Genomic DNA, 26956 nt, shown 5'->3' with positions numbered 1-26956 from the left:
ATCCCTCCATGCCTGGCAGGATTTAGCTCCCCAGTGCCACGAGGTGAAATAAACTCCCCAGGATGTCCGTGCCCTTCCCTCTGCCTCATTCTCCCCACATCGTGGCTGCCCCATACCCAGCACTGCCCCTGCTCCCATGGGAACCCAACCTGCCACTGAAATGGGGCTGGGCAGGCAAGAAAGGGAAGGAAAAGAGGAGAAAAGGAAGGAAAAGAGAAAGGGAAGGAAAAGAGGAGAAAAGGAAGGAAAAGAGGAGAAGGGGAAGGAAAAGAGGAGAAAGGGAAGAAGAAAGAAAGGGAAGGAAAAGAGGAGAAAGGAAAAGAGAAGAGGGGCGGGAATCAAAATAATAATAATAATGATGATTTTTCTAAAAAGCAAAAAACAAAACAAAACAAAAAAAAAAGCACCAACCCAAGGTTGCAGTGGGAAATCAGAAGTCAGAGCTGAGGCATTTCGGCAGCCGGGGCTGGAATGTCTGACTCACACTGTGACTAAATGCAAATATGAACTCAAAGTTGCTCCTTAAAGTCTCCTGGATCCAGCGTGGATCTCAAGCTCCCACCACCCCCTGGCCTGGGGACTCCCAGGGAGGTGGCCCCGAGCCCTGCAGCTCCTGTCTGGATGGCTCTGGGGACACTGCTGGAGCATCCATCCCAGGAACAGTGACCAGCAAGGCTCCCAGGTTTTTTTACTTCCCTGGAAATGGGATGAGGAGGGAGCTTGGGGGGCAGGATGGCACCCCCAGCCCTCAGCTCCGGAGCTGCCCGGAGCCCCTGGGTCAGGGTTAAAAAGGGATAAAAGGGATGTGGTTCCTCTGCACCACCCCTACCCCAGGGGAATCCCCGGAGAGGGAGGCAGAAAAGCTGCACAGGGTGGTGAGGGCACCCCTGCTCCCTCCCCCCCTCACTTGCTCACTGATATTCTATCACCATTTTTTTCCCCCAGGCTGCAACTCCAGCCCTGTGCTGGGCGAAGGTGGAAAGGGGAAGCACTGGTCCTGTGCCTCAGAGCAGGTGGGAGCACCCAGGCTTTTGGGGCTACAGGAGGGACAGCAGCCAAGGAGCCACCCCACAGGGAGAACATGCAGGAGAAGAAGGCAAATTCCCTCCTGCAGAGCACGGGGCAGCTCTCCCCTTCCTTCTGGAGCAGAATCTGCATCTCTGCTCATCCCAGAGGCAGCTGCAGGTGATGATGTCCCAGCCATGCCCTGCACACCTTGACACCCACTGGGCTCCTCACCCAGGGCTGCCTGTGGGAGCAGCAGGGCTGAGGGGGATGCTCAGCCCGGGGGTGCAGATGGCAGTGTGGTACCCAAGGGGTTGTCCCTTGGCATGTCCCAGATGGCCGGGACATGACAACCAGGACCTTGCTGTCAGCCCCATGTCCCCATCCCTGCTGAACTGGGGCAGGGGCTGCTCCCACCGCTGGGAAGATCCAGGTCTGGTGACAGGAGATGAGTCCATTTAAATCTATGCAATTCTTTCCACTTTAAAAACAAGCCAAAAAAGCCAAACGGCCTTAAAAGATCTAAGTGACAGCTGAAGCCCAGGGCCTGGGGGCTCAGTCTGGATGAGCAAGGGCTTTGGAGGGGAGCAGAGAGGGCAGGAGACACAGCCCAGCTCCTCCAAGCACTGCACCAGACACCAGTGGAGGCCACGGGACGAGTCCCTGTCCCCACCCACGGCACCCGCACCCACTCAGACCTGGCACCTGCCCCATCTGACCCATCTGCGTGCAGAGCAGGGGCTCAGCCCTGCGGGGTAACCTGGAACGGGGTGAGGAGAGCCCCCAAACTCATCTCCCTTCCCCCAAGCCCACCTCCCGCCCCCCCGGGTGACATCTGAAGAAGCCACCGAGCAGCCCGGCGGCCCCGGTGTGACAAGCAGGACAAGGTCTCACGGAGCCGCAGGGTCCTTCCCTCCCTCCCTCCCTCTCTCCCTCAGCCATGGGGCACCGGGGGCACCCGGGGCGCGGTTCCAGCAGGTACCGGACTCGCCGGGCGGCACCTTTGATGCAAAGCGCCCGCCAAAGAGCGGCCAAGAACCGGCACCGGCTGCGGGGGGAGCCGGGCGGGGAGAGTCCCAGACACGGACACAAAACACGGAGTTTACAGCGCAGCACCAGGGCCTGCTGGCAGGTGCGAGTGCGGGCAGTGCGGGGCAGGGGTGCGGGGAACTCAGGCCTCGCAGCACAGCCCGGACCCCGCGGTAGCCCCGGCCCGGCCCGGGGACTGCATCGTGGCGGGGACTCGAAGGACCCAGCACCGCGAGGGGTTCCGGGGCACCCGTGGGCACGGCGGAACCGGGCCGAGCCCTGTAGGGTCCCGGGGGTCGCCCCGCTACGAGGGGCTGGGGCTCAATGAGGATTCTGGGTGAGGACTCCGGGCGAGACCCCCGACCCGGGACCGCCTTCGCAGCTCGGACCCCGCGGAGGCCCCGCGGCCAAGCGAAGGGAACTGCGAGAGGCGACGGGAACCGGCGGCCGCCCCCGGTACACTCGGTGGGCGGGGACTGGAGCACAACGCGTCCTGGTTGGCCCCGCCGCCTGTCACTCCGGGTATCGGAGTCCTCCCATTGGACGGCTCTCCGCGGCCTTATCAGTCCGTCTTCCCGGAGCTCCCGTGTCGTCACGGCCCTCCGGCCCCGCCCCTTGGGATGCGTACTCCCGTCCTCCTCCGCCAGGAAACATAGATCCACCAGTGCGGGGGGAGCCCGCCGCGCCCCCTCCCCCCCCTGCCCCCGTGGGGTCCCGCCCCGCCGCAGCAGCTGCCACCCCGCTCCCCCCACCGAGGCAGCGGCAGGGAGGCGGGTGGGGAGCGTGCGGGGGGCAGTGCTCCCGCCACCACCACCTGTGCGGGCGGCGGAGGGATACAATGGGGAGGGAGTTGTCCGCCGCGGAGGGGCAGGCTGTGCGGAGAGGCGCGGGAGGGGGGAGGGGGCAGCGCGCGCCTCCCGCTGCCGCCGCCGCGGGGGGGACCATGCGGAGGGTGCGGGGCTGGCGGGGGCAGCAGCAGCGGGAGGCGGAGCGGCGGCAGCGTTAGGGACTCGGGACGGGGCGGGACGGAAGGAGGAGGAGGAGGAGGAGGGGGGCGGGTTGTGGGGGGAGGCGGGGGAGCGGGGCGGGCCGGGGCGCACGCGCCGCCCGGTGCGGGGCGATCGCGCCGCTTCGCGACGTTGTATCCGCCGGCGGCGCCAGAACAATAGGGGCCGCCGCCGCCGCCCGCCGGCCCTGGGCGCCGCGGCCGCCGCCCGCCCTCCCGCCCGCTGCCCACCGCCGTGCCCCCGGCCCGCAGGACCTTCATGCGCTTCCCCTCCCCCGCACGGGTGCGCGCCTGCCCCGGAACAGGTAAAAAAAAAAAAAATAACAAAAAAATTATAATAAAAGAAAATAATAAAATACAGGCGCGCTCCCCGCGTGCTGTAGGTCCTGGAGCAGCCTCCCCGTTCCCCCCCCCAGCCCCTCCGGCCTCTCCCCACCTCTCTGCCTGCAGGCACTTGCGTCGCCGGCCTCCTCCCTCCCCGGAGCGGCAGCGGCGGGACGGGACGGGGCTCGGCTCTATTGTCCCCGGTGCCTCCGGCTCTCGGCAAAGTTTGCCGGGGCCAGGAGAAGGGGGGAGGTAGCGGCCGGGGCCTGCCGGGGGGTCCCCACGCCTGCGGGTCTGTCTGAAATAGGGGGTGGGGGGGTGGGCCGGTCCCCGGCTCCCGCCGCCAACTTCAGCCGGGCACCCCCCTCCGCCTCCTCCCAGGAGCCGCCCCCGGGGGCTCCGCGGCTCCTGCCCAGCTCGGGGCACACGGGCTCTGCAGAAGTTGGGGGTCCCGATACGTGCGGGGTTGTTTCGCTCTCTTCCCGTTTTGGGGAGTGGGGGGGATCTACCCGCTTCCACCGCACTCGGTGACCGGGCCGGGCTGCGGGGACCATCTCGCCCCCCGCCTTGGGGGGTCAGCCCGCTGTGACCCCCTCCCCACGGCCGTGGGGCAGTGACCCCCTCTGCCCTCCCTGCACGGGGGTCGGGGGAGGGGAAGGCAGAGCCCAAGGGACGAGTGAGGCCCGGCCCGGCGGGGCTCCCCCTCGGCCCGGTTCCGCCTGGCTGGGCCCGGTCCGGCTCGGTGGGGCTCTCGTGTGTCCTGGAGCAGCCGGGCCCGGCCAGGCCGCGTCAGGAGTTGAAGGAGAGGGAAGAGCTCGGGCCGGCGGAGCCTTTGTCCGAGGCGAGAAGTGCCGGCGGGCCCCGCCGGAGGAAACCCGAGCGGGACGGGGGGAGAGGCGGACATCTGCTGCGCGTTAGCCCGGCTCCGGCGGGGCCCCCCGGCAGCCCCTGGCTCCTCCGGGGTCAGGTTTTGCTCGGCCTTTGTGCTGCTGGGGCGGATAAAACCCTTCCTGGGCCAGGGCAGGGCACTGGCTTCCCGGGGGCTGCTCGGGAGAGAAAAATTTCGGGGGGTGAAGAGGGGGAGTGGGTGTGGGTGTGTGGTGTGATATTAAAATAAAACCCCCGAGTGAATTTGTTCGTATTGTTCGAGTTGTCCGGGATCTTGGCGAGGGTTCCCGGTGCCCCGGGGGATGTGGGGTTTTTGGGGGGGCTGCTGAAATAATGGTTCGGCACCCCCCCCTCTTCCCAGTGGCACAGGGGGGGTCTCCGGGGTCCGATGGGGACGAACTGGTCACCCCCAGACCCTCTGCGGCACTGGGTCGGTAAAGTTGCTTTAAAAATCCTGACCAGCTGCATTGCTGACCCTTAAAGAGGCTTTTTAAAGAAAAGAACAACAACAACTAAAATCCCCTGGCTTTTTTTTTTTTTTTTTTTTTTTTTTTTTTTAATAGTGGCGAAGAGTTTGTACATGCTGGGCTGATTTCAGCATTTTTTTTTAAAAAACTTCACTGAAATGTGGTGGCTGAGCCAGCACAGCCTACAAACACTTTGGATCGTATGGAGTTGTCATCTTCTTTTTTTTTTTTAAGCTTATGATTAATGAGTTAAAATTATTGGCCAGCTGCCCTTTGTAACCATGAATGAGTTCCTAAAAAAAAAAAAAAAAAAAAAAGAGCCCAAAAAAGGAATCTTTTATCTCATCCCAGGCCTCTCCTCATCCCTCCCAAAGAAATATTTTTCTGTCATAGTGAGCTGGCCAAAAAGATCAATCTCCCTTTAAAAAAAATAATCTGTAAAATTAGGAAGAATAATGTTTACCTATCGTGCAAGGTTGCCTGTAGGGCTTTATTTTTGCAAAACCCTCCGAAAACAAAAATTATTTTTTTTCCAGTCTCTTTCAGGAGCTGAGAGGTTCAGTTCACACCAGGCATGGCCTGGCTGGGCATCCCCAACTTCAGCCCCTGAAAAAGCAGCTGCAGGTGCTCAGCAATTCGAAGGAAAGAGGCATAAGATCAGACCTTTTTTTTTTCCTAAACAAAACTAGGCAAGGACAAGAGAGCCTCCTGCGGGGAGGAGTGTGGGGGATGGAGAGGGGGCGAGCCGAGCCAGACAAGCGCCTGAGTGATAACTTGCCTGAACCCTTTGATAAATGAGTTGACTTTTTTTTCTTTCTTTCTTTTTTTTTTTTTCTTCTTCATTTGCCACACGCCAGGAGCAGAATTCGCCTGAACTAGTGGAATTGGCAGCAAAAAACTAACAGACAAGTGTGTCTGGTCAATAGACCGCTTGTTCCTGCCTCTGGGTGCTCTGTGAGGACTCCAACTGTGCTCTCAGCAGAGGAGTTGGATGCTGGGGACGTGCAAAGGATTTTTCTTTACTCGCCCCTTTCTCCCTCTTGTCTTTTTTAAAATATTCATCAGTGGGGTGGGTAGTTTGCTCTAGTCATTAAAATATCTCTTTCCCCTCCCCCTCGCTTTCTCTAGGACTGCCACTGTTGAGTCTGTGGGAGTATGAATCAGCAGCAGCAGAGAATGGCTGCAGTTGGGACAGACAAAGAGCTCAGTGACCTGCTGGACTTCAGTATGGTAAGTGAGCACGGCCGGGGGGCTTTAAAGGCTCCGGGGCTCTGCTTGTGTGCAGTGTTTTGGAGCTGCAGAAGGGAGGAAATGTGAGCCTGTAAATTGGACGTGATGGGTTTCAGATGTGTTGTGTTTGTCTGCATGCACATGTGCTGCAACTTGTTTATTTTCAAGTTAAAGCAAAGCCTCTGCCCCTCCTCTCCTCCTTCCCCCCCTTCACCAGAGTATGTTGCTTCCTTGAAGGGAGGCAGAGAGGTAGGTTGGGTTTTGTTTGGGTTTTTTTTGATGGGAAATGCAAAGGATTTTGTGTTCTGTCTTTAAATCCTGACTGTGAAACAGGCTGGGTGATTGTTTCTGAAGCCACCCAAAGATGTAACTTCAGTAGCTGATTAGCAGGCTTTTTTTCCTCTCCCCAGATCCAGGCTGTTAAACTCTTGCTCCCACAGGTTATTTTGTCACAGTTTGAAATGTGGCCAAGTTCTCTAACACCTTATTTTTGCCAGAGTTGGACAATCGTGTTCCCCATGCTCTGCTCTTCTGTAGCCTGGAAATCTTTAGCAGCTGTTTATTTTAAAAGAAAAAGGACCTACGAGTTCCCCCAGAAGGATGTGCAACAGCTTGGAGGGGAGGAGAAGTCCCTTCTAGTCATAGCAGAGCTGGGGTTAGTCCCCAGAATGTCTGTCTGTGCCACAGAGTGTGCTGTGGGTTTGCCACACTGGTGCTGGCTGCTGTTGGCAGTTGACTTGTAGAAAGGAGAGAGTGTTCAAAAGAAAATAACTTTGTGCTGGGTTCCTCTGTTGTGTGCTGCACATTTATGGTGCTCGGAGTGAGCCACAAAGATAGAAAAAAACAGCTCCAAGAGGAGGAATAAGCATCAGTGTTACCCCTGTGGCTCTCCCCCAGCCTCACTGAGCTGATTTTCTTGCCTGTTGGAGAAGGGGGAAAAGTAGGGGCAGAACTAGGGGTATCTGCAGCCCTGGTGCCTGTTAGCCTGTGGGAAGTGCTGAGGCTTGGCCCCTCTTCTGCACCTGAGTCCTGAGCTTTAGCAGTGGGAAACAAAACTTTTTATACAGCTGGGACGTGTACCTGTCCCAGCAGGGCTCTGTGCTGAAGAGGGGGTCAGTGGTGGGGTCTCAGTCTTCTGAAGAGCAATTCCTCAAGAGGAGAGGTGCAGTTCTCACAGTTTCCTGCTTCTGTTGGGAGGTTGGTTCTGTAAATTACCACTGATGTATTTTTACAGCAGAATGTTTTACGCTTGGTAGGGGGATTGCAGTGTGTTTAAAAACAGGAATATGTGTTTAAAAACAGGAATATTTTCAGGGCTGTTTGGGGAGTGGTGTATGGTCAGAGGTCCTGTGGGTTGGTGGGAGCCCTGGAGCTTTCAGAGAAGTGCCAGGTTTTGAGCTGCACTTTGAATCAGTAACCCATAATCTGCTCCATGGTCAGAACTGCACTGGGAGCTCCTACTTTACTTTTTTCTCCCCCTTTGAAAAAAAAATCAAATCCCACTCGCCTTTTAGATTTTTTTTTTTTTTTAAAGAACAAGCCCAAGATCTTGTTTTCAAATTTATTGAACCATCCTCATTTGCATGCTCAGAGCTGTGTTCCCTGGAGGGGTATTGACCTGCCCCCTCTGTACAGAAGTGTTTCTGTCCTTGAAGATTAATCAACACCCAACAGTTGAATTTATTCGAGTTCAGTTCCAATGTTCTTATGCTGGTGTAAACCTGGAAAAGGCCAGAGCTTGCTTTGTGTTGGTGTAAGGGGTTGTAAGGCTCATGCAATCAGCAGTGACACTGGGGGTGGCTGCTGGCAGGGTCAGGGCCTGCAAATGTCATTTGCCAGCAATGATTCAAAGATGTTCCCTCCAGGATAAGTTGGCCCATGGGCTCTGGGCAGGCTGGAACGGAACCAGGTCTATTTCACAAGCACTCACCTCCTCATACACACACACACACACACACACACACACATACACTCCTTCTCCTGAGTTTGTATGAAGGGAATATTAACATTTCTTCTGAAGGGTGAAGCTGAAATGGAAAACTTCCTGGCTAGTGGACAGTCTCCATCCTGGTGCTCAGTTTGTTGTGCACAGCGTGGGTCAAAAAGGCTGCTCTGAGGGTTTCTCGCCCCTGGTGTCATTGGGATGCAGGCTTTTTCACCACAAAGCTCACACTTCCAAGTGTATTTATATTTTTCTTTGAATAAGCAACAGAGGAACCTTGATCCACAAGTCCTCTCCAGGAGAGTAGATGGGAGGGAAGACCAGAGAGATTCAGAGCAGCTGGAAGCATTTGCTTCACATCAGTATTTCAATTCCTTTTTTCCTAAGAAAAATATGTTCAACCTCAGTATCTGTGGTCCAACTCAGTGCTGTGTTTTGCCATGAGTGAATCTGAAGGTGCAGTTCTAATGGGGCTGTCTAGACACCCATGAGTTGGTGGGGTCAGTAAGTGGCAGTGTGAGATACTATAAATTTGGCTTGCAGTCCTGAAAAGAAAAACTCTTGCTTTCTTGAATGAGTAAATAGATTGGGGAGTTACTGAGCTGCAAAGCATTTGCCCAAAGCTTTGTGCCAATGTCATTTGCCAATAAGGGTGAAAATCAAAGGAATCTGTAACGTGCATCTAAGTGAGCAGGAGCCAAATGCTCAGCTCTGTCTGATCACAGCTTTGGGGTGTGCACGGCAGCGTGCTTACCTCTGCCTCTGAACAAATTACCTTTTATAATTGCCCCAAAGTACAGGTAATTTGTACGCTTTCTTTCACCACTGCTCTCTGGCAGTACTCCAGGACAGGCTTGCAGATCTGGAAGAGAGCTTTTGAGAAAGCATCCTGCATATAGATTCAAGCTGCCAGCTTAAACCTTTTCATCAGGTTTGGGGGCATTCTCCTTGCTCCCCCCCAGGTGCCAGGCTCTGCCCGCTGCCCATGCTGTCAGGAGAGGAGGATTCGGGGTGGTTGTTCCAGCCAGTGTCTCAGCTGTCCTGTGCTGCTGGTGGGGCTGAATTTGCAGAAGGTGCAGGCAGAAATCCTGGGTTTCTTGGTGGGGGAGCTCAGGGAGAGTCAGGATGGAGCAGCCCAGGCTGCACGGGGATGGTGCTGAGCTCCTGTCCGTGCCGCAGAGCGTGGCTGCCAAGCTGGAGCGAGGCAGGCTGTGTGCCAGCCAAGGTCTCTGGCAGAAGTGAGATGCTGTTAACAGCCATGATTATTAGCAGAGTATTAACCATATGCTGCGGGGATGCTGGTTGTCAGGGTGGGTTTCTAGCTGGGTGAGACGTTGCAGGGTGGGCAGGGGCTTGAGCAGTCACACAGGACCTGCTGTCTGATGTCTCTGCGAGGGGCTGCTCTCTGTGCCTGCCAGCACTTACGGCTCCAGCCATCCAACTGGGGGTGGAAGCCAAACTGTTCTCAGCAAGCAGGGCTCCTTCTGCCCTCTCTGCTGTTGCTCCTGACATGCTGGAGGATGCTGAAGCCGTGCCCTGTACCCTGCTCCCACCAGGGCTCAGTGAATGGATTCTCATGATAAGACTTCTTGCTTTTGTTAGAAGTGAATCGGTCACAAAGTTGGACTTCATTCCACAGTGGACATTTGGGGCTGTAGTCAGGAGGGTCTTTTTTAAATGAACACATGAAAGATCCTACTGGCAATGTTTATTGAGTCAAATTCCCTCTTCTCCCTAAATTAACAGATGGATACTTCCCATGCTGCAAAATAGATTTCAGGTTTTGAGTTGAGGCCTGAGGTTGGTTCAGCCTGGAATTCATAAGGTGGCAGAGTGGAGGGTGAAAACTGGTTATTTAATTTGAAAACACTGATGCACTGGTAGAAGTACACAACAAATGAAGTGCTGCTGGATATTGTTACTTGTGTCTGGCAAATTCCTATTCTTGCTTACTATTTTGCTGTTGAAAGTGTGGGCTCTCCTAGCTATAACCTCCCTGGTGGTGGGTGCTGGTTTGGATCCACGCACTGGGTTTGCATCTTTTAACCTGGGAGAAGTGGATGGAGAAGACATTCTTTGGAAGGAGTGGAAACTGAGGGTACACAGAAGTTGTTGTCAGAAGTCAGGGAGGACCTGAGAAACCAAATAGAGAGGGTTAAGATGGGGGATTTTACATAACCTTCTAAATCTACATTATTCAAATCCAACAAAGGCCAAGTAATGACCCAATTACAGTTCCTCAGACACTCATGTCTGGGTCCTTCCTCAATGCCTGGGTCCCTCTGGTACATGTCAGCTCTGGTTTCTCTCCTCCTTCATCCCCCATTTATTTTTAAAGCAGTATTTAAATGCAGAAAGGAAATTCACAGTGGGTGGATGAACTTTGCCTGTGAGTGACATACAGCAGCCAAGCCAGCCAGCACTTCACCACTGACCTGTGCTGGGCTCTTCCAGGCAGCTTCAGCCCATTCCACGTTGGAAAAACAAACTGGCAGCAGTGAAGAAAAAAAGTAAAGCTCAGAACACCTCCTGGAGTTGGAAGCAATGAGGGTGTTAAAAGCCTGTATTGAGGCGAGGGGTAACCCAGGGCTCCTCCCTCTCAACTTCTTCAGCATCCTGTGGGTCTGTGATTCCTTAATCCCTGGGATGGGGGGAGAGCAGGAAGGTGTTGCACCAGTCTGGAGGGATCTCTCTCAAAGCAGGAGGAGGGGAGGGTTGGGGAAGGCATCCCTAGGGTGTGCTGGGGACTGGAGGTGGCAGGGGGGGAGCCACCTCTTCTGCAGAAGTAGTAAGCACTCATGTCACAATGGAACAAAGCTGCTCATTTTGTCCACTTGGATTTGCCACTCAAACCTTGGGATTTTCAGCATCAGGAAGTGTTAAGCAGAAATGCTCGTGAAAAAGAGCCAGCTGTGGGTTTTTTTGTTGTTGGTTTTTGCTGTTTGGTTTGCTGCCCTTACGTTTTGGTGTCCCACCCCCCATGCTCATATGTGCAGAACTGCCTCTTGCCACTTGGAAAGGGGGTTCCTGACCACTCTATCTCCTTCCCTACCCTAGGAGGAGGAGTTGGGGAGCACCAGCCTGGGGGATCAGCCACATAAATTCCATTTTTAGTAATTCAGGAGATCTGTGCAGAAAACAGCACTGCCATGCGAGGGTAGGGGAGGGTGGTGGTGCAGGAAAAAGCTGTCACGTTTCAGAGGAAGGTAAGCTGCAAGTCTTTGGTGCTGTCAGCCTTTTCTTTTGTTTTCTAGCCCAACTTCCTGAGGAAACAAGGTGTATGTGATGGTAGGGCTGCCAGCCCACCCTGAGGGACTCTGGAGCCCAACCCCCACCTGGGGGTGCAGGGGGAGCCCCCGTCCTGTGGGTTTCACAGTGAGGGTGCAGGCAGAGGGAGGGAGCTGTCAGGCAGTGCCTGCTGGCACCAGTGGCTGTCCACACACAGGATGGGTACTTCCAACAGTTTACACCTTTATTCAAATACATTTTTATATATAAAAAACATATGCATGGCGTGCGTGTGTGCATACATGTATATGATCACAAATTTGTGTTTTTTTGAATGGTAGTTGGTTTCTTAACTGCTCTCTTTGCATCTCTACCACATTTAAGTGTTGTGTTTCTTTTTTTTTTTCCTCTCCAACATTTGTAAAAACAAAGCTGGGCAGACAGCTTTGTACAAAGGAATGTTTCTGACCACAGCCAGACATCAGATATGTCAGGGCGTGAAATGCTCCATTTCTGTAGGCTCTTGAGCCATTACATTGTTTAATCTTCAGAGCATTAAACTTTTGAGTTACTCAGACATTGCAAAGCTAAAAATAATAAAAATTCAAATGACTTGGTGGTGAAAGTATCTTGAGTTGAGTAGTAAGAGGATATTAAAATGTTAATTCACTAAGCATTTTCCCACCAGTTGTTTTATTGGCTGGAGCTCCATTTGTGTGGAGAAGAATTAGTTTTCTTTTCTGCTGCATGCAGGTGTGTATAAATTTTTAAATAACAGCTTCTGAAACCCTCCCAACTTACATTAAGAATATTTATAAAGGTTAGCTGATGAACTGTGCAGTATTTTTGGGGGAAGCTCCCTGGCAGGAGACCATTAGCTGTGATACTGAAGCTGCAGCAGTACAGCAACCAAGTAGCCAGAATGACTGGTGCTGTACAATATGTGAATCTTTCTAATCATGCATTAAATACCTCCCCAGACTCAAAGCTGTGTTAACTCAGGGTGCTGCAGGAGCCCCCAAAGGAGCAGGGGCTGGAGCTGCTCCAGGAGGCTGAAGGGTTTGTCCCTCCTGGAGCAGGCGTGAGGCTCCTGCATTGAGCATCACCAGAGCTTGCGGTTTGGTCATCTCCCCCCATGGCACTGGAAGCACAGGAAAAGCAGGATGAGACCTGGACCACTGTGGGTGCTGGGGTGTTGAAGGATAAAACAAGCCTGACAGGGTGCTGGTGTTTTCCTGCTAGTTTTTTGTGAATGGAGTTGGCCTTTCTCCACAGCCCTATGGTCTGGGCCTGGGTGACTAAGTTAGGGAAGAAACAGTTGGTTTTGACCACAGCAGTGATGCTTCTTGGATGGTTTTCAGTTGTACCTTAAGGAACCAGACACACTATGTACACAGGAGAAGTTTATGCACGTAGGAATGTGTGTGTACATTAGCACACAGCTGCAGTGCTCTCCTGTCCCTCCTGCAGCTGATCTGTGTGGCAGGGACACAAGGAGAGAAAAGTTTTTTGCATCAGTAAAGTGCTTCTCTTCCCCTTTTCCCCCACCCACGCCTGTCCAATCTGACCCCCTTTGCAGCAGCACAGTAAAACTAACATACTGAAATCTCTTTTTCTCTTCCCTTCTCTCTCATCTTATTTTTCTAGATGTTTCCCCTGCCAGTGGCTAATGGAAAAAACAGACCCACGACCCTAGCGAGCACTCAGTTTGGAGGATCAGGTACTGTCATCTTTTTTTTTTTTTTTTTTTTTTTTTTCTCTCCTTAACACCATAATGTGTCTTGCAATAAAATTGTGTTTGCTTGCAGAGATCCAGTAGGAGAAGTTTCTGTAGTTTTGTGTGTTATGCATTTTTCTGCTGGTGGTTTGCTACTGTTTCTCTGGATGATTTCCTTGTTGCTCCACATGTCTCTGGGTAGGCAAAGCTGCTTTTGTTGATCTGTCTCCACTCGCTACCTGAGCTGAAGGTTGTTGTCTTGCCACTCTGATTGAAGCAGCCTGAGAGCAGACAGTTGATGCTTGGCTCTTAAGCTGCCTGGACCAATGCATGTCTGCAGGCGTGTGCCCTGGAAAAGTTTTGCTGTACATCACCGAGAAGACACAATAGTGGTGGTGAATTCCTGGGGCTCAGCTGCCTAAAGGGAAGCTCTGGTGTACTTTGGGTGTCTTCTCCATGCAGCAGGTCCCTGCTGTTGGCTGGGATCTCTGCGTTCCCAAAGGGACCTTTGCCAAGTCCTCCTGGCCAGATGTCTCCAGGCAGCACGGCCACGCTGGGGAGGTGGGCATCAAGGGGGGATGGAGCTGTTTCACCACCCTCTAAACTGGACCCCACCGTGGTTCTGGGGTGTGGTTGAGCACAGCCTCCCCTGTGCCACCTTGTCCCTGAAGCCAGCAGCTGGCCCTGCTGCCCAGGAGCACTGGGTGGCCCTGTCTGCCCACTGAGGAGGACCCAGGGTGCCAACACCAAAGGGCTTGGGGAGCAGAGCATCTGTGGGCAGGAGCAGGGTGGGCGATTCAGCTGCAACAGGAGACTCTGCAGGGCATGTGGCTTTAGATGCCTGACAGGGAAATGTGGCACTGGCCAATTTGAAGCTGAAGTGGAGAATTCCCTGGCTGGGCAGATGGATGGTGTGGTGCCCTGCCAGGCTTTTGTTGCCCAGGGAAGCTGCTCTGTGCTGGGCTCACTGCGGCCATTGGCATGCAGGAAGCACAGTAAATTTGTCCTTGCTGAAATACTCTGATGCTTTGTGGATGGTTAAAACTTGACCTTGTTTGCCCTGGGCCAACTCAGACTGTCCAAGGAAACTCCTGGTTACATGGATCATGAGTGTCCTGACACTGGATGGCATCCTGGAGACTGGGGTGGGATTTCTGGAGAGGAGATGCTGCTGTGGGGCAACCTGCAGCAGCAGGATGGGATGGGTGTGCTCTGCCTTGCCCTGCTCCTGCCCTTTTTGGTGAGGGAAATTTGATGTTTTCAGATGGGGCTTTTTAGCTGCATGTCAAGATGGTTTCAGGCAAACATTTGTACATGGAGAGAAGCTGTTGAGTGGGCGCTGGAGGAAATTGGAGGAGGGAAAACTCTTGGGTTAACCCAGATGGAAAGTGATCTCTCCAGCGAGTGTTCCTGTGTGTGACTTCTGCTGTTAAAGTAATCCACAAAAAACGCTCTGTCTGCTGGTGAGAGAATAGTAATGGAGCAAGCTCACATTAACTGGTTTCCTGCTGGGAGGCTGGCTTGGCTGCTGGGTTTATGGTGCTGGCCAGTGAGGAGAGGCTGGGAGCTGGGCTCAGCGGTCCGGCCAGCACAGCGACCCGACCCTCCTCTGCTGGGCTGTGCAGCAGCCGAAGCAACACAACAGCTTTTATTCTCTCTCCCCCCCCTCTCCCCTTCTTTCGGGTGAGTGAAAGGTAATGTTGACACCACCCTTCCTCTGGGCTGCTGCTTTTTGAGTCCGACTGTGAGCAGTTCATAAAAACAGAGGAGTGATGTTATACAACTGCACTGAAGGCAGTTGCACAATCGCTGCTGTCCCGGTCTCGGGGCTCTGCAGCAACACTTCCATGGGCATCCTGGGTCTGAAATGCATCTCTGGCTTAAATGCATCTCTTGGCTTAAGGGAAGCCTTTTGCTCCAGAAGTGGATTTATCCCTTGGCCAGTTGTCCTCAGACTCGTTTTTGGAGAGTGGAGGGTGTGTTTTGTCTGGGTGTCAGCTTTGTGACTTCTCTCTGATCCCAAATGTTTGATGATTGATTTTTGCTGGTGGGGTGAATAACTGCAGTAAGGCATTAAGGAGATGTGCCCCACACAGGGGTGTCCTGCATCTGTTAGAAGGGTCCAAGGTGTCTAGGTCCTAGATGGTGGCAAGTGGTTGTTTTCATAGCTGTTGATCTTGTTTTAGCTTAATCCACTATCTGACAGCAAAGTACACTCAGATACTTGTTCACCCTCAAAGGCACAGTCAGCCATCACTCTTAAAATTTGATTTGAAGTCTAATTGTAATCAAACTCTGGTATGATCAGAAGGACAAGAGCAGATGGTCCTTGGATTTGGGGACCTGGACTTGCTGAGGAAGCAGAGTGTCTTGCAGCCATGCTGTAATCTGGACCTGGAGATTAGCTCCCTGAATCTCCTTGCCTTGCAGGAAGGCCTGGGCTTCATCTTTAATGTGCCTCATGTCTTTCAGGCACTTCTGTTCAGTCAGTTTCCCATACCCCTGATCAAGAGAGTGCAGCCTTTACCCCCCCATGGCTGTCCCTCTGCCTGGAAAGGAGAAGCAAACACCAATTCACTTAAGTCTTTGCTTGGTCATGGGCACCACAGCGCCAGAATCTCATTATTTGGGGTTATTTTAGTGACAATAAACTGATGCTGTCTTATGTGCCAGTGAAATTGGTGTTTCATGCTTCTGCCCACCCTTGGACATGTGAACTCGTGACCTCACACTTGTCACTTCCCTTCTCCTCAGGGAAATCCTGGGGCAGTATTTAGCTTTTGTTCTCTTTACTCTCTGGGGGGGCTATTAACTTGAGGCTTTTTCCTCACCAGGAAAAGCTGGGAGCAAAGGGAGCAAGGCACTGAGTGACCCTGCTGACTCCCAGCCAGAATGCCCGCTTGCCACAGTGAGGTTCTTGCTTCCAAAGTCCAGCTGGTAAAGAATCACAGAATGTTAGAGGTAGGAAAGGACCTTGAAAGATCATCGAGTCCAACCCCCCAAGGTACCACAGTCATTTGAAACAATGCTATTAAAAAACCAGCAGTGATAAACTAGCCCCAAATTCAAATCCTTTTCAAATCCCATTTTATATGGGATGAGCTGCTGCCGCTTGTGCCGGTGGCTCCTTCTCTCTCCCAGGCCAGGAAAATTCAAAGTGTTAACACAAGCCCTCCAGCTTTGAGATCCTTTTGCTTTTATAATTGTCTCCTGGGTTTATTTTAAGCACTGCCACTGTTTCCCTCATTTCTGTCCTTAAATGCACTAGGGAGGAACTGGTTTAGCTACCCCGCCGCCTGGACAATTCAGCACCTCCGCTTTGCGTTTTCTTGGCAAGGCAAAGCCCAACAATTGCCACTAGGATGGAGCTGACGTCATGCAAGCCGTGTCTGCAGCATTTATAGCACATATAGGTCACCACGGGGAACTCGGTCTTCCTGGGGCTTGGGGATGCAACTCGTGTTTGCCAGCACAGGCCCCGTCACTCACTGCCGGGCTTTTTTATTTTGGTTGGGATGCTCAGTGTGTGCCCGTTGTCCTGGCCCGAGAGGGCTGCGGTTTCGTCGTCTCCTTGCCCAACTGTTTATTATTTGCAGGAGCAAAACATTGCAAGCCATGTCCTCTGCTCCCCCCGTGTCATGGTGCAGAAATGGCTGATCTGATGGGAAATGAGCTCCCTCCCAGCGCGCTCTATTAAACTCTGCCTCCAGCAGGAAACGGCGCGTGCTGAATTTCACATGGAAATAACCATTTTTAATTGCCATTAAGGCAGTCGGAGTGGCAGGAGGCAGAGAAGTTTCATTGTGTCTTCCCAGCCTGGGCCGTGACATCACTGACTGTGGCGTGGGGCCGTGACCTGGTGTCTGGGGAGTTCTAAGCAGGGTCTGTGGGTGCCAGCAGCCCCCTCGCTGCAGCAAATGGGTTGGGGCTTTGAGCAGCAGGGAAGTGAAAATGAGAAAAATGGTTGTGTGGGGTAACACATCTCCCAGAGCAGTGAGCAGCACTTTGCATCCCTGGTTAAGATGGAGAATGTGCAACCAGCTCCCCTTCCCGTGGGGAACAGTGTGGGATGCCAGGTTTGTGTCCTCGTGAAACAGGAGCCCAGGCAGCCTTCTGCTGACAGATGATTCTGCTCACAGCACATAAAAGCTCAGCTCACAACAAATAGCAGCTTTCCCCCCATCCTTTTGAGTAAGTGAATTCACTATTAAATGTTTTTTCCTGCTTGCTCTGTGCTGAGGGGAGCTCCTTTGCTTGGGGTCACTCAGGTGGGTTTGAAAAGTAGAGTCCCCTCCTGCTCTGTGCTGGGATTTCCACCCCCAGAATCTGTTTGCTGCTTTTTTTGCTGGTAAGATGGTGAGATGAGGCTCATTGTTGAGGGAATTGCTTTGATCGGGGCAAGTTCATAAAATACATTTGAAGCTGGCTAACCAGGGAGTTTTTCAAAGAGTTACAAGCTGGTGCATGTAAAAAATTTTAAGTTATAGTCTACTGAACAAAGTAAATGCATTCTCCCTGGAGGTAGGTGAGTCTGTATCTCCTTTGAAAGCCTGCTTTAAACAGCATTCAAACTTGGATACCTGTGGCAACAGCACTGAAAGTAATAAATTCTGTGAAAGATGAGGTTGTCTCTTTAATTGGTGCTATGGGTGAGCTGTTTGAAGATTTAATTATTTTGTGTGTGCATGCAGCCCTGTGTTAGGAAGCTCCAAGGTGGGGAGGGGAGGGTCTGGAGCACCAGCTGGGAGCTCTGTGGACCCAGTTGTGCTCCACTTCACTTGTGGAGCAGCTGGCCGGGCAGTTTGCAGCAAAAAGCATCAAAATTTAAGAGAGTTGGGAAGAGCCAAGAGCAGCGTTTCTCTCACCAGGCTGTCAGCAACTGAGTTTCAGGCTGCGGAAAAGCATTAGCAACTATTTACTGTAGTGAGGAAAGCAGGAGCTTTTCTTAGTAAAGATATATCACGTTTTCCTACTAACTGCCTCGAGTTCCCACATGTTTTGCTTATGCTGAAGTGGGAGTGATGTGCTTTGCTTGCTATTTTGATACATGATGAAAGGCAGACATGAGGTGCACAATATGTGACTTGATATTTAAAACTGGCACTTTCCATTAAAGTGTGTACCTCAGGCTGCTTGTTTATGTTGTGGTTGCCTGCCTGCCCATACAGCAGGCTTGCAAAACTGTCACTAAACACAAAGCCACCACAACAAAAAAGGCAAAGCAGAAAAATTTATTTGCCTTGCCTAGTGGTGTGACTGTTTCTTTCAAAGTAAAAATGACATTTTAGCCATTATCAAAGTTTTAAATAATAGGAAAAAAAAAGGAAAAAAAGCCTTGCTTGTGGATGAGTCAAGCTTGCAAAGTTGTGAGGTCTCATTAGCCTGGAAAGAGACAATCCCTTGCAGCCCTTCCTTGCTCTCTGCACCCCAGGAGAATTTCCATGCCTGCCCTCAGCAGAGCCTCTCCTGGTGCTGCTATCCCAACCTTTCCAGTAACAACGCCTGGAGGACTCTCAGTGAAGTTGGTCTCCCACGTGCTAGTCAGGTGTGTTAAATATCTTTCTGCTTCGGTTTGTCTCTGCCTTCAGGAAGCTCCTGTTCTCCTTCCTCTCCCCCTTCTGCTCCCTGTTTTTCCCGTTAACCAGGGTACAGCAAGCAGGGCTTGGAAAAAAAAGTCTTGGAGGGCCCAAAAGCTGGGACAGGGAGTGCGGGTTGGCAGGAAATAGCAAGAGTGGGAGAACAAATGGCAGGGGAAGATCTTCACACCTGACTCCCTTAATCCAGTGTCACACCCCAGTTGCATCTCTGATCCTCCTGTCCTGGAGTGCTCATTCCTGCTCCAAGGGCTTCCCCACCAGGGCAGCTGTGTCTCCTGTACCTTTGCAGTAAGGGTGAAACATGGAAGCCTCTCTCTGTTATCTCTCAAATTTTATTTTTTCCTCCAGTTTTCAGGTAGGGCTGAGAACAGAGGGTGTCCTGCCCCCAGAGGCACAGCCTGTTTCTCACTGACACACAGGAGGGAGCCTGGGAAGAGCAGGAAAAGCCCAACTCTGCTGTTGGGTCACTGGTGCTTCTCCAACAGATAGAACCCAGCCCCTGGGTGTGTGTTTAACTTCAGGGTTGCAGGTTTTCAGGGGAGGCCTTGGGATTTCTTTCATTCTTTTCCCACTCTTGAGGAAGAGTCCTCCTGGCTGGAATGGAGATTCTGAACTAGGGGAGAGCAGGGAGAATGTTGGGAGTGCCAGAGAACTGAAGCTGCACTGAGATAAGTGACAGCTTTTGTTTAGAAACTGCAAATTTGACACAGACCTTGTTTAAGCACACAGTTTTAACTCTGCCAGAAGAGCTGCCTCCTGCCTGCAGAGCTTTTTCCCTCCCTATATGAGGCAACTCAGTGCTCTGGTAACTGTGCCTGCTCCAGTGGTTATGACAATCTTATGTAAAAATCATGTGCCCTGCCTGGGCTAAGGCTGAGATGAAGCCAGACGAGGAGTGAACCTTCTGCCTTTCAAAAGAACATGAAAAAAACCCCAAGCACCTGCTTCTCATTTAGTAAGAGTTTCTCATTTGAGTATTAATTGTGTGCCTGATGTCATTGCCTTGGTTGTCCTGCTGTCTTCTCAGTTGCAAGGCTTGGGGTGTCATGGCAAGTGATCATCTGGAAGGCAGCAGGCTTGGGGGTTGGTGCTGGGTGCCTCAGCCCCCCTCGAATCCTGCTCACCCAGGACTGCCCACATGGCACGTGCTGGTGTGGGGCTGAGGTTGGAATTGTTTGGTTTTGGCTCAGCATTTCAGCTCCAGGCCTTGCATGCTTGTTGTGCCTTTTCCAAAGGGGAGAGATGGCTTTGGAAGTAGCCCAGCAGGTCTGGCAAGCGTTTCTGCTGGACCTGGCTGCTGCTAATTTCAAATTCTGCATGCTCTGTAGGGTGCCCCTCTCCAGCACGTGTCCTGCGTGTGACCACTCACTCTGCATCTCCATTGCTATTGCTTCCATGCAGTGAACTCAGATTAGAATTTATTTTTTATTTTTTCTTTAAGTTTGAGACAGCAAATGGGTGTCTTAAGGGCATAGATTTAATGACTAGTGCTGGATTTTTTTTGTCTGGATGGTCTCATCTCTAGTCTGGTACTACATTCTCCAGTGTTAGCAAAGATAAAGGATGCTATAAATGCATCTTTTCTGCTCACTAGCACCCAAAATGACTGTGAAAGGTGATAGCTTCAGTCCTCTTGTAACACAAGAGCAGACTCAGAACCCAACTGGACAGTGATGTTATTCACAGGCAACATTTTGATAAGTGAGAAGATGATGGTGATCAACCATTTCATCTGGAAGAGAAAGTTGACACAAACCTCCCCGTGGTCATCAGAGTGAATCCCAGAATTGTTCTGGTTGGAAAAGACCTTTAAGATCATCAAGTCCAACATTAACCCAACTTTACCAAGTCTGGTGCTGAACCATATTAAGCACCACATCCACATGAGTTTTAACAGCTCCAGGGGTGGTAATTCAACCACCACCCTGGGCTGCCTGTTCCAGTCTGTAATAACCCTTTCAGTGAAGAACTGTCTTCTGATATCTAATCTAAACCTCTTCTGGTATCTATTTAACCCCTCCCCTGAAGTCCTGATCCCCTGAGTGCTTGGAGCTGCAGACCTGAGAGATGAGAAGGGACCAGTGACTGAACTGGATGAGCAGGTGAAGCCACCTCGGGGAAACTCCACATCCCTTCCTGGTGTAAACTGGGCTGCTCTGCCCCTTGGCAGCTCTGTGGCACAAGTGGCTGTCTGCAGGAGGAGCTGATCCAGCTGCTGGAAACCTGCTTTGGGTTTCCTGCCCCAGGGAAACCTGCCCCAGCAGTGGGGCTGTGCCTGAGGAACTCTGTGCTGTACTCCTGGGAGCAAGTTGGGAACCTCTCCCCTGGGATGCAGGGATCATGGTGCAAGTAAACCCTGGGTTGCTGCTTGCTCCCTGTTGTTTCTCTTCTGTCTTGGTGCCCTCTCCCTCCTTGTTGCTTCTGCTCACCCTGTTTGACATGCTCTGGGTGCAGGAGCAGTGGGGTTCAGCACCCTCCATCTCAGAATCACACAGAATCATCTGGGTTGGAAAAGGACCTCAGATCATCAACTCCAACCCTTGATCCACTCCCCGTGTGGTTCCCAGCCCATGGCACTCAGTGCCACATCCAGTCTCTTCTTAAAAACCTCCAGGGATGGAGAATCCACCCCCTTCCTGGGCAGCCCATCCCAATGCCTGAGCACCCTCTCCGGAAAGAATTTTTTCGTAATATCCAAGCTACACCTCCCTTGGCAGAGCTTAAGCCCATTTCCTGTTGTCTTCCTGAGATCTGGATCTCGTGGAGGGGCAGTGCTGGATGTGAGGCCAGGGCAGCTGTCCCAGTTATGCCACAAAAAGTTTGCCAGTGTCTGCCTCTGGGATTCCCAGCCGCGTGGGTCGGGATCATCCCACCCTCTCCCAGCACCACCAAATAGCTGAGAAATCCCAGGAAGACAGCGAGGGGGTGGCAGCCCAGGGGCTCTCAGGAGGAGCACTGGCACAGCCACCTGTCCCTGTGTGGCAAGGACAAGGGACATGGGCAGTGTTTCCCCCATCTCAGCTGGATGTGTGCCCGGACCTGATGAAGCCAGGAGGTTAGGATGGACCCTGAGCTGGTTGGTGTCCTGCTTCCCAGCTACCAGGCAGCTTGGAGGCTGCAAGAAAGACTTAAAGGCAATGTGCTGGGCTGGACACAGATCCCTGTTGGACCCTCCTGCTGCTGCTTGGGGGGGGGATTACATTTGAGGAAAGTGGGGCATTTCCCCAGCGTGGTTGGGGGTCTGCCCCTGGCCACAGGCTTCAGAGCCCTCCTGCCAGAAGGCTCCCAAATACTCTGCAAGTCTTGATTAGTGCATTAGCTTCAACAAATTGAGTTATATGTGTGCCACAGAGGGAAGAAAGGTACTGCACTCCTTTAGTGTTGACTTAAAGTTTAATTAATTTTGTTGCCAAATGAGGCATGAAATACAGTGTGAAATATATTGTGGTACTGAATGCTTAATTGTACAGGGGCCTGGGAGCAGTGAGGGCTGGAGATCACCTGAGGCAAGCACAGAGCTCTCCTGTGACCAGGACATCTGCAGCTGGGTCAGGACCAGCCCCACCTCCCCACCCAGAGTGGGAGAAGTGTATGAAGATGCTGTCGTGCCCAAGGGTTTGGTCTGTCTCTTTTTTTTTTTTTTTTTTTTTTTTGGCCATTGATCCAAAGTGTTGGACAAGGCTGAGTTTTTTTTCCTGGAGTCTGTCCTCTCGGGGCAGCAGGAGCAGCCCCTTTGGGGTTTTGCTGTCTTGAAACCAGTTCAACCTGGATTTGGGGTAGGACGGGGAGTTTTGCCATCTGGTTATAGAGATTCTGGGTTTGTCTGTCCCTGGTGGCCTTGAAGGGTGAAAATGCATGTGAAGAAAGATGAGAAGGAAGAGCTGAACTGTCAGTGCAGATTTGATGCAGCTCTTGAGAATTTTTGTAGCAGCTCTTTTGATGCTCTTGCTACTGCAATAATGTTTCTGGGGGGAGGATGCCTTCTTCCACTAAAGGAAGAGAAGAGGTAGTCGGGGACACCTGCCTGCTGCTTTTCTTTTTTTTTTTTTTTTTTATCTTGAATTTTTCAATTAACTCTTCAGGCAGCCCAGCTCCAAAACCATCAGGGAGAAAACTAAAAAAAAAAAAAAAAACAAAAAAAAAAAAAACAAAACTGTCCATCTGCCTGTTAGCCCTGAGGAGCACATCCCCACCTCCAGAGTGACCTAAGGCAACATCTTTCTCTAAATTTAGTAGGAGACTGCATCAGGAGCAAAAGGGAGGTGAAGTTAATGTGCCAGAAGCTTTTCCTAGCAGGGGAGTCTTTGTGGTTAGTCAGGGGCTGAAAATAAATAAATGGGGCTCATTTCAGAGCATCTGGGGAGGAGGCTGGGAGGAAGGGCAGCCTCCACCAGCCTGGGATGTGTCTGGAGGTGGGTTTGTTCATACCAAGCATGGCAAAGGACAGTCATCCACAAAACCTTGGCCCATCCTAGATGGGAAGAACTTCCCAGGAGAGCAGGGGGTGTTCCCCATGGGCTGTGCAGGGCTCTGGGGACCAGCAGGGAGCTGTGGGTTCTCTTGGCAGCATCTCCTGGGCACCAGTGGGCAGCAGGGTTTGTGGTGGCTGTCCAAGGTCTCGAAGCATCTTGTGCCCATCCTTCCTCCCTGGGTCACAAGGAGCTGATGAGGTTTTCCCCCTCCAAAAGCCCTGCCAGGTCTCCATTGTGGGGCTTGTTGGTCACAGATGCAGGACAAGCCTTGGGACACACTGGTGTTGCCTCTCACCTCTTGCCTTTCTGCTTCATCTTGCCCAACCACGGGGACACTGGTGGCTTGGTTGTGACAAGTGACAAAACCCCCTCCTCTGAGAGCAGGGAGGTCCTGGGCCCCTTCTGCTTTCTGGGACTTTTTTTTTTTTTTTTTTTTCTTCAAGTGAGGTGGTCTCTCTTCCAAAGGCTTCTTAATGCCCCATTAACATTGTTATACAAAACAGCAGTATGCCATTTAATTAGGAAAAATACATCCTAACCTCTACCATATGTTGCTCTTCTCCTTGTATTTGCATTTGAAAGTCCAGCTGAATTTCAATGTGAAACTGGATTTTATCCAAATGATGAATGGCCTGAGAGGCTGTGGGAAGGTGGATGTGCCTCCCTGTCACATGGGGTTGGTTTGGGTTTTTTTTGTTGTTTGTTTTGGGTTTTTTTTCCCCATTTTTAAAGAGCAAAATGTAAAGCAAGGTTTTTTTGTTTTTGTTTTTTTTTCTGCCATGGCTCAAACTGTTCACACGTTTCCTTTAAAACCCGAGTGGATCTTGTCTGGCTGGGTGGACATTCCTGTGTCCTCTGAAGTGCAGAGGCTTCAGCTCCCCAGAGGGAGGGGATTCCAGCCTCATGGTTTGGGTGGCAGCCTCAAGGAGTTCAGTCTGTGGCTGAGCCTCCCCCTGCTTCTGGGTTTCAGTCCTCGCAGATTTTTATTGGTGATTTCTTGATTTTACTGCTTTCTATTTTATTTTATTCTTGGATGAATTAAACATGACCTGGGTATCAACAGGCACCTTTTCTCTCAGGAGGTGAATCACAGCCCAGCTCTGCAGGCTCACAGCCCCCCAGAGCAGGGCCATGGGGAGGATAATTTCATTTTCCCAGCCTGCCCTAAAACAGGAGGAGTGGAATCTCACTGCTGCTTCAGCTGCTGGAAGCAGAGCTCCTGAGGAGCTGTGAAGTCTCTGGATCCATGGCAGCACATCCCAGGTCTCTTAGAGCTTCCCCTGGGCTGGCAGATGGATTTTTCTCCTGTCTGAGGTGTCTTTGAACTGAATTAAGCTCCACTGTACGCTCAGCACGAGGCTGCTGAGCTGGGTGTGCTCACACAGCTCTTGGTAACCTTTTGCCTCACCTACCTGGCAAAAAAATCCCTTAAAAATCACTTCATATCCTGATTATTTCCCATCCTCTGCCCCTGTGAATCTGTCTTGGGAGGGTTGGTGGGGTGTTGGGCCATGGTGCTAACAGAGGGAGCTGCTTGCCACAGGTTTGTGACTTTTGTTCTCCTTTCTCCTGGCCCCTTGGACATCAGTTCAATCTTTTAAGACATTTTTTTGTTGGGTATTTTTGGGTTGGTTTTTTTTTTGTGTTATTAATGCAGCTGAACTAATGATTGCATTTCCAGATTTGGGTAATGGAATAACAAGTCACGAAGCTCTCTTTTGCCTTTTTTTTTCTTAAAAGAAGAAAAAGGAAAAAAAAAAAAAACCTGAGAATTTATATCACTTCCAAGTTATCCAAGTCTCCACTTGGGAAGATCTTTCCCTTTCTCAGTTACTCTTGGCATGAAGGCTCCTTCCTACCATCCCCATGTGCACAGCACCCTGGTCCTGGGGCTGCTTCTCCTCATGCTCCGTGGTCACCCACAGCCCTGGAGTGACACTGGGGTTATCCTGGGTGCCCAAGGAGATGGCTCTGCCCTTCCCCCTGAGAGCTGCCAGGCCCAGGGAGCCAGGTACCCTTGGGCAGGTGCCTCTGGAGGTGCATGGGCTCTGCTCATCCCTCTGCTCATGTTCAGCTTTCAGAGGAGGGATCTGGAAAACATCTCATCCCGGCCGTCCTGCAATGCCAACTTCCTTTCTGAAAAAAGAGAAGGATGTTGTGGAGTTGGTGGCTTCCCATTATTTTCCCCAATTTGAGCCTATGTGGTCTGCTTTGGGTTGGAGGCAGCCCTGCCAGCCTGTGCCTGGGGCTTGGAGCTGTGTGGGGTTGGGATCCCAAAGCTGCTCCTGCCCTCCCCAGGATGGGGGGTCCTGCCCAGGGGAGCCCCTGCACAGCCCCAGGAGCAGGGCCACAGCGTTTGCCCTTCTTTGGATATGCTGTGAGAAGGTAATGAGTCACTTTCCATGGAGCTGATAGTTACCCTGCTCCTGTCTTGTATTTGTGTTGTGTAGCCAGCAGGATTATTTATAACTTAGCCAGCATCCCGAGTCTATTGTTTCAGCAAAGAGCAGGAATGACTAGATGACTTCCTGAGATTTTTTTTTTTTACCACCCCCTCATTTTTTTATTTTTTTTTTAATTCTGCTTTTCCTTCCAAGTATTATATTCACCAGTTGGATGCTTTCCCCCCACATCTTCCCCTCCTGAATGTGCATTTGTGCTGCTGACAATTCCACTACCGGTGTTGCTTTAACTCTAAAACCTCTCCCAGGAAAATGAGAGGGATGTGGCCCCTGGAGGGCTGGGGCATCCTCAGATGGCAGGAGTGGCTCTCACCAGGCCTGGGCATGAGGCTCCTTCCCCCAGTGTGGGTAACAGAGGGTGAGGGTTGGTGTCCTCCCAGGAGTTACCTTGTGCTGGGGATGTCTTGGATGCTCTGCAACCCAGGTGCAGGGTTGGTCCAGTCCAGGCCACCAAACACAGGATTTGCACCCTTGTGCTCCAGTTCAGCCTTTTTGTCCCAAAGGTCTCACATCAGCCAGGGGCTGCATGGGACAAAAGCCATTTCCATGCTGGAAGTGGTGTCTCCATCCCCAGGGATGTGGTGGCCATGGAGGATGCAGGTCCTGAGCTCCTGTCCTGTTTGCTGCAGCTTGCCCGGGGGCAGTGGTCCCACATGGGCAGTGTCCACCCTAAATCCTGGGGTTCTCCTGGTTCTTCTCCTCCTCCTCTTTGTCCATCTGCCTGCAATTCTCTGCTGATGTTGCAAGACCCAGCAGTCATCACAGTGTTAATGAAGCCCTTCCCTGGAAATGAGTGGGTGATAAAGATGTGTGAAATGGAGAGAGGGGGCAGGGTGGGGGGTTTGGGGAGCTCAGCTGCTCTGGACTTCTGGGAGGGAGCTGCAGGTTGAATTTTCTTGAGGAGCAGCACCCAGGACACCACCATACAGCCCAAGTCTGTTTTGAATCCTCATGCTTGAAATTAGGCCACAAGACTCCTGCTTTAGGTTTGCTTTAGTCTAATTTTCCTTCAGGTCAAGTGGGGTGCTGAGCTGGAGCCTTGGTGGTGCCCATCCTGACTGCTTGTCCTTCTTCAGCTGCTTCTGGGCTGTGATGCATCTGAGGTCAGAGTGGGGCAGCCAGGATGGGGGCAAAACAGCTGAAGAGGAAGAAGTCTTTGTTGCCTTGTGGTCAGCAGAGATCCTGCAGAAGTCCTCTTGGTTTCTGTTTGTTCAGAACTCAAAACTTAATGCTTATTTATTTTTAAGCTGCTGTTTTTAGCCGAGCTGCCTACAAGCCCTTGGTGTTGGTATCAGCTGCCTTGGAGCCCCTCTGGCTCTGGGCTTGCCTGACCTCTGATTCTCCCCCTTTTTGGGGCCAGCAGCACAGAGGTGTTGCTTTCTCTGTGCTGACTTTCCAGGATCTGCTCAGCTCCCCAGGGAAGTGTGAGGTTGATCCAAATGGAGCTCTGCTGTGCTGGAAATGCCACTTGGCTGTGAGAAGCTCTGAGTGGAAAATGGCTCCTGTGGGCTTTTTACAAACTATTTGTAGCCTCTTTTACTTTTCCAGGTTTCTTGTGGTGCAGAGCAGGAGGCATGGGTCATAAACTG

General features: G+C 51.9%; 1 protein-coding gene across 19 annotated transcripts in view; it reads left to right on the top strand.

Moving 5' to 3' along the window:
- The first annotated feature begins 3105 nt into the window (after positions 1–3105).
- The window catches only part of TCF3 (transcription factor 3), a 78007-nt gene continuing 54156 nt past the window's right edge, over positions 3106–26956 (top strand). For 6 of the 19 annotated variants that reach the window (XM_071728060.1, XM_071728044.1, XM_071728051.1 and 3 more), the window contains exons 1-3: positions 3107–3345; positions 5848–5949; positions 12767–12839. In XM_071728060.1, the coding sequence (XP_071584161.1) occupies positions 5875–5949; positions 12767–12839 (148 nt within the window). In that variant the 5' untranslated portion in view covers positions 3107–3345; positions 5848–5874. Of the gene's footprint in view, positions 3346–5847; positions 5950–12766; positions 12840–26956 lie in introns of all 19 variants that reach the window. The other 13 variants (XM_071728062.1, XM_071728054.1, XM_071728049.1 and 10 more) reach the window with 4 other exon arrangements.

This window comes from Heliangelus exortis, chromosome 28, assembly GCF_036169615.1.
Source record: "Heliangelus exortis chromosome 28, bHelExo1.hap1, whole genome shotgun sequence".
Taxonomy (NCBI): Eukaryota; Metazoa; Chordata; class Aves; order Apodiformes; family Trochilidae; genus Heliangelus; species Heliangelus exortis.
Note: the sequence above shows the minus strand (reverse complement) of the source record. Positions and strands in the feature narration are given on the sequence as shown.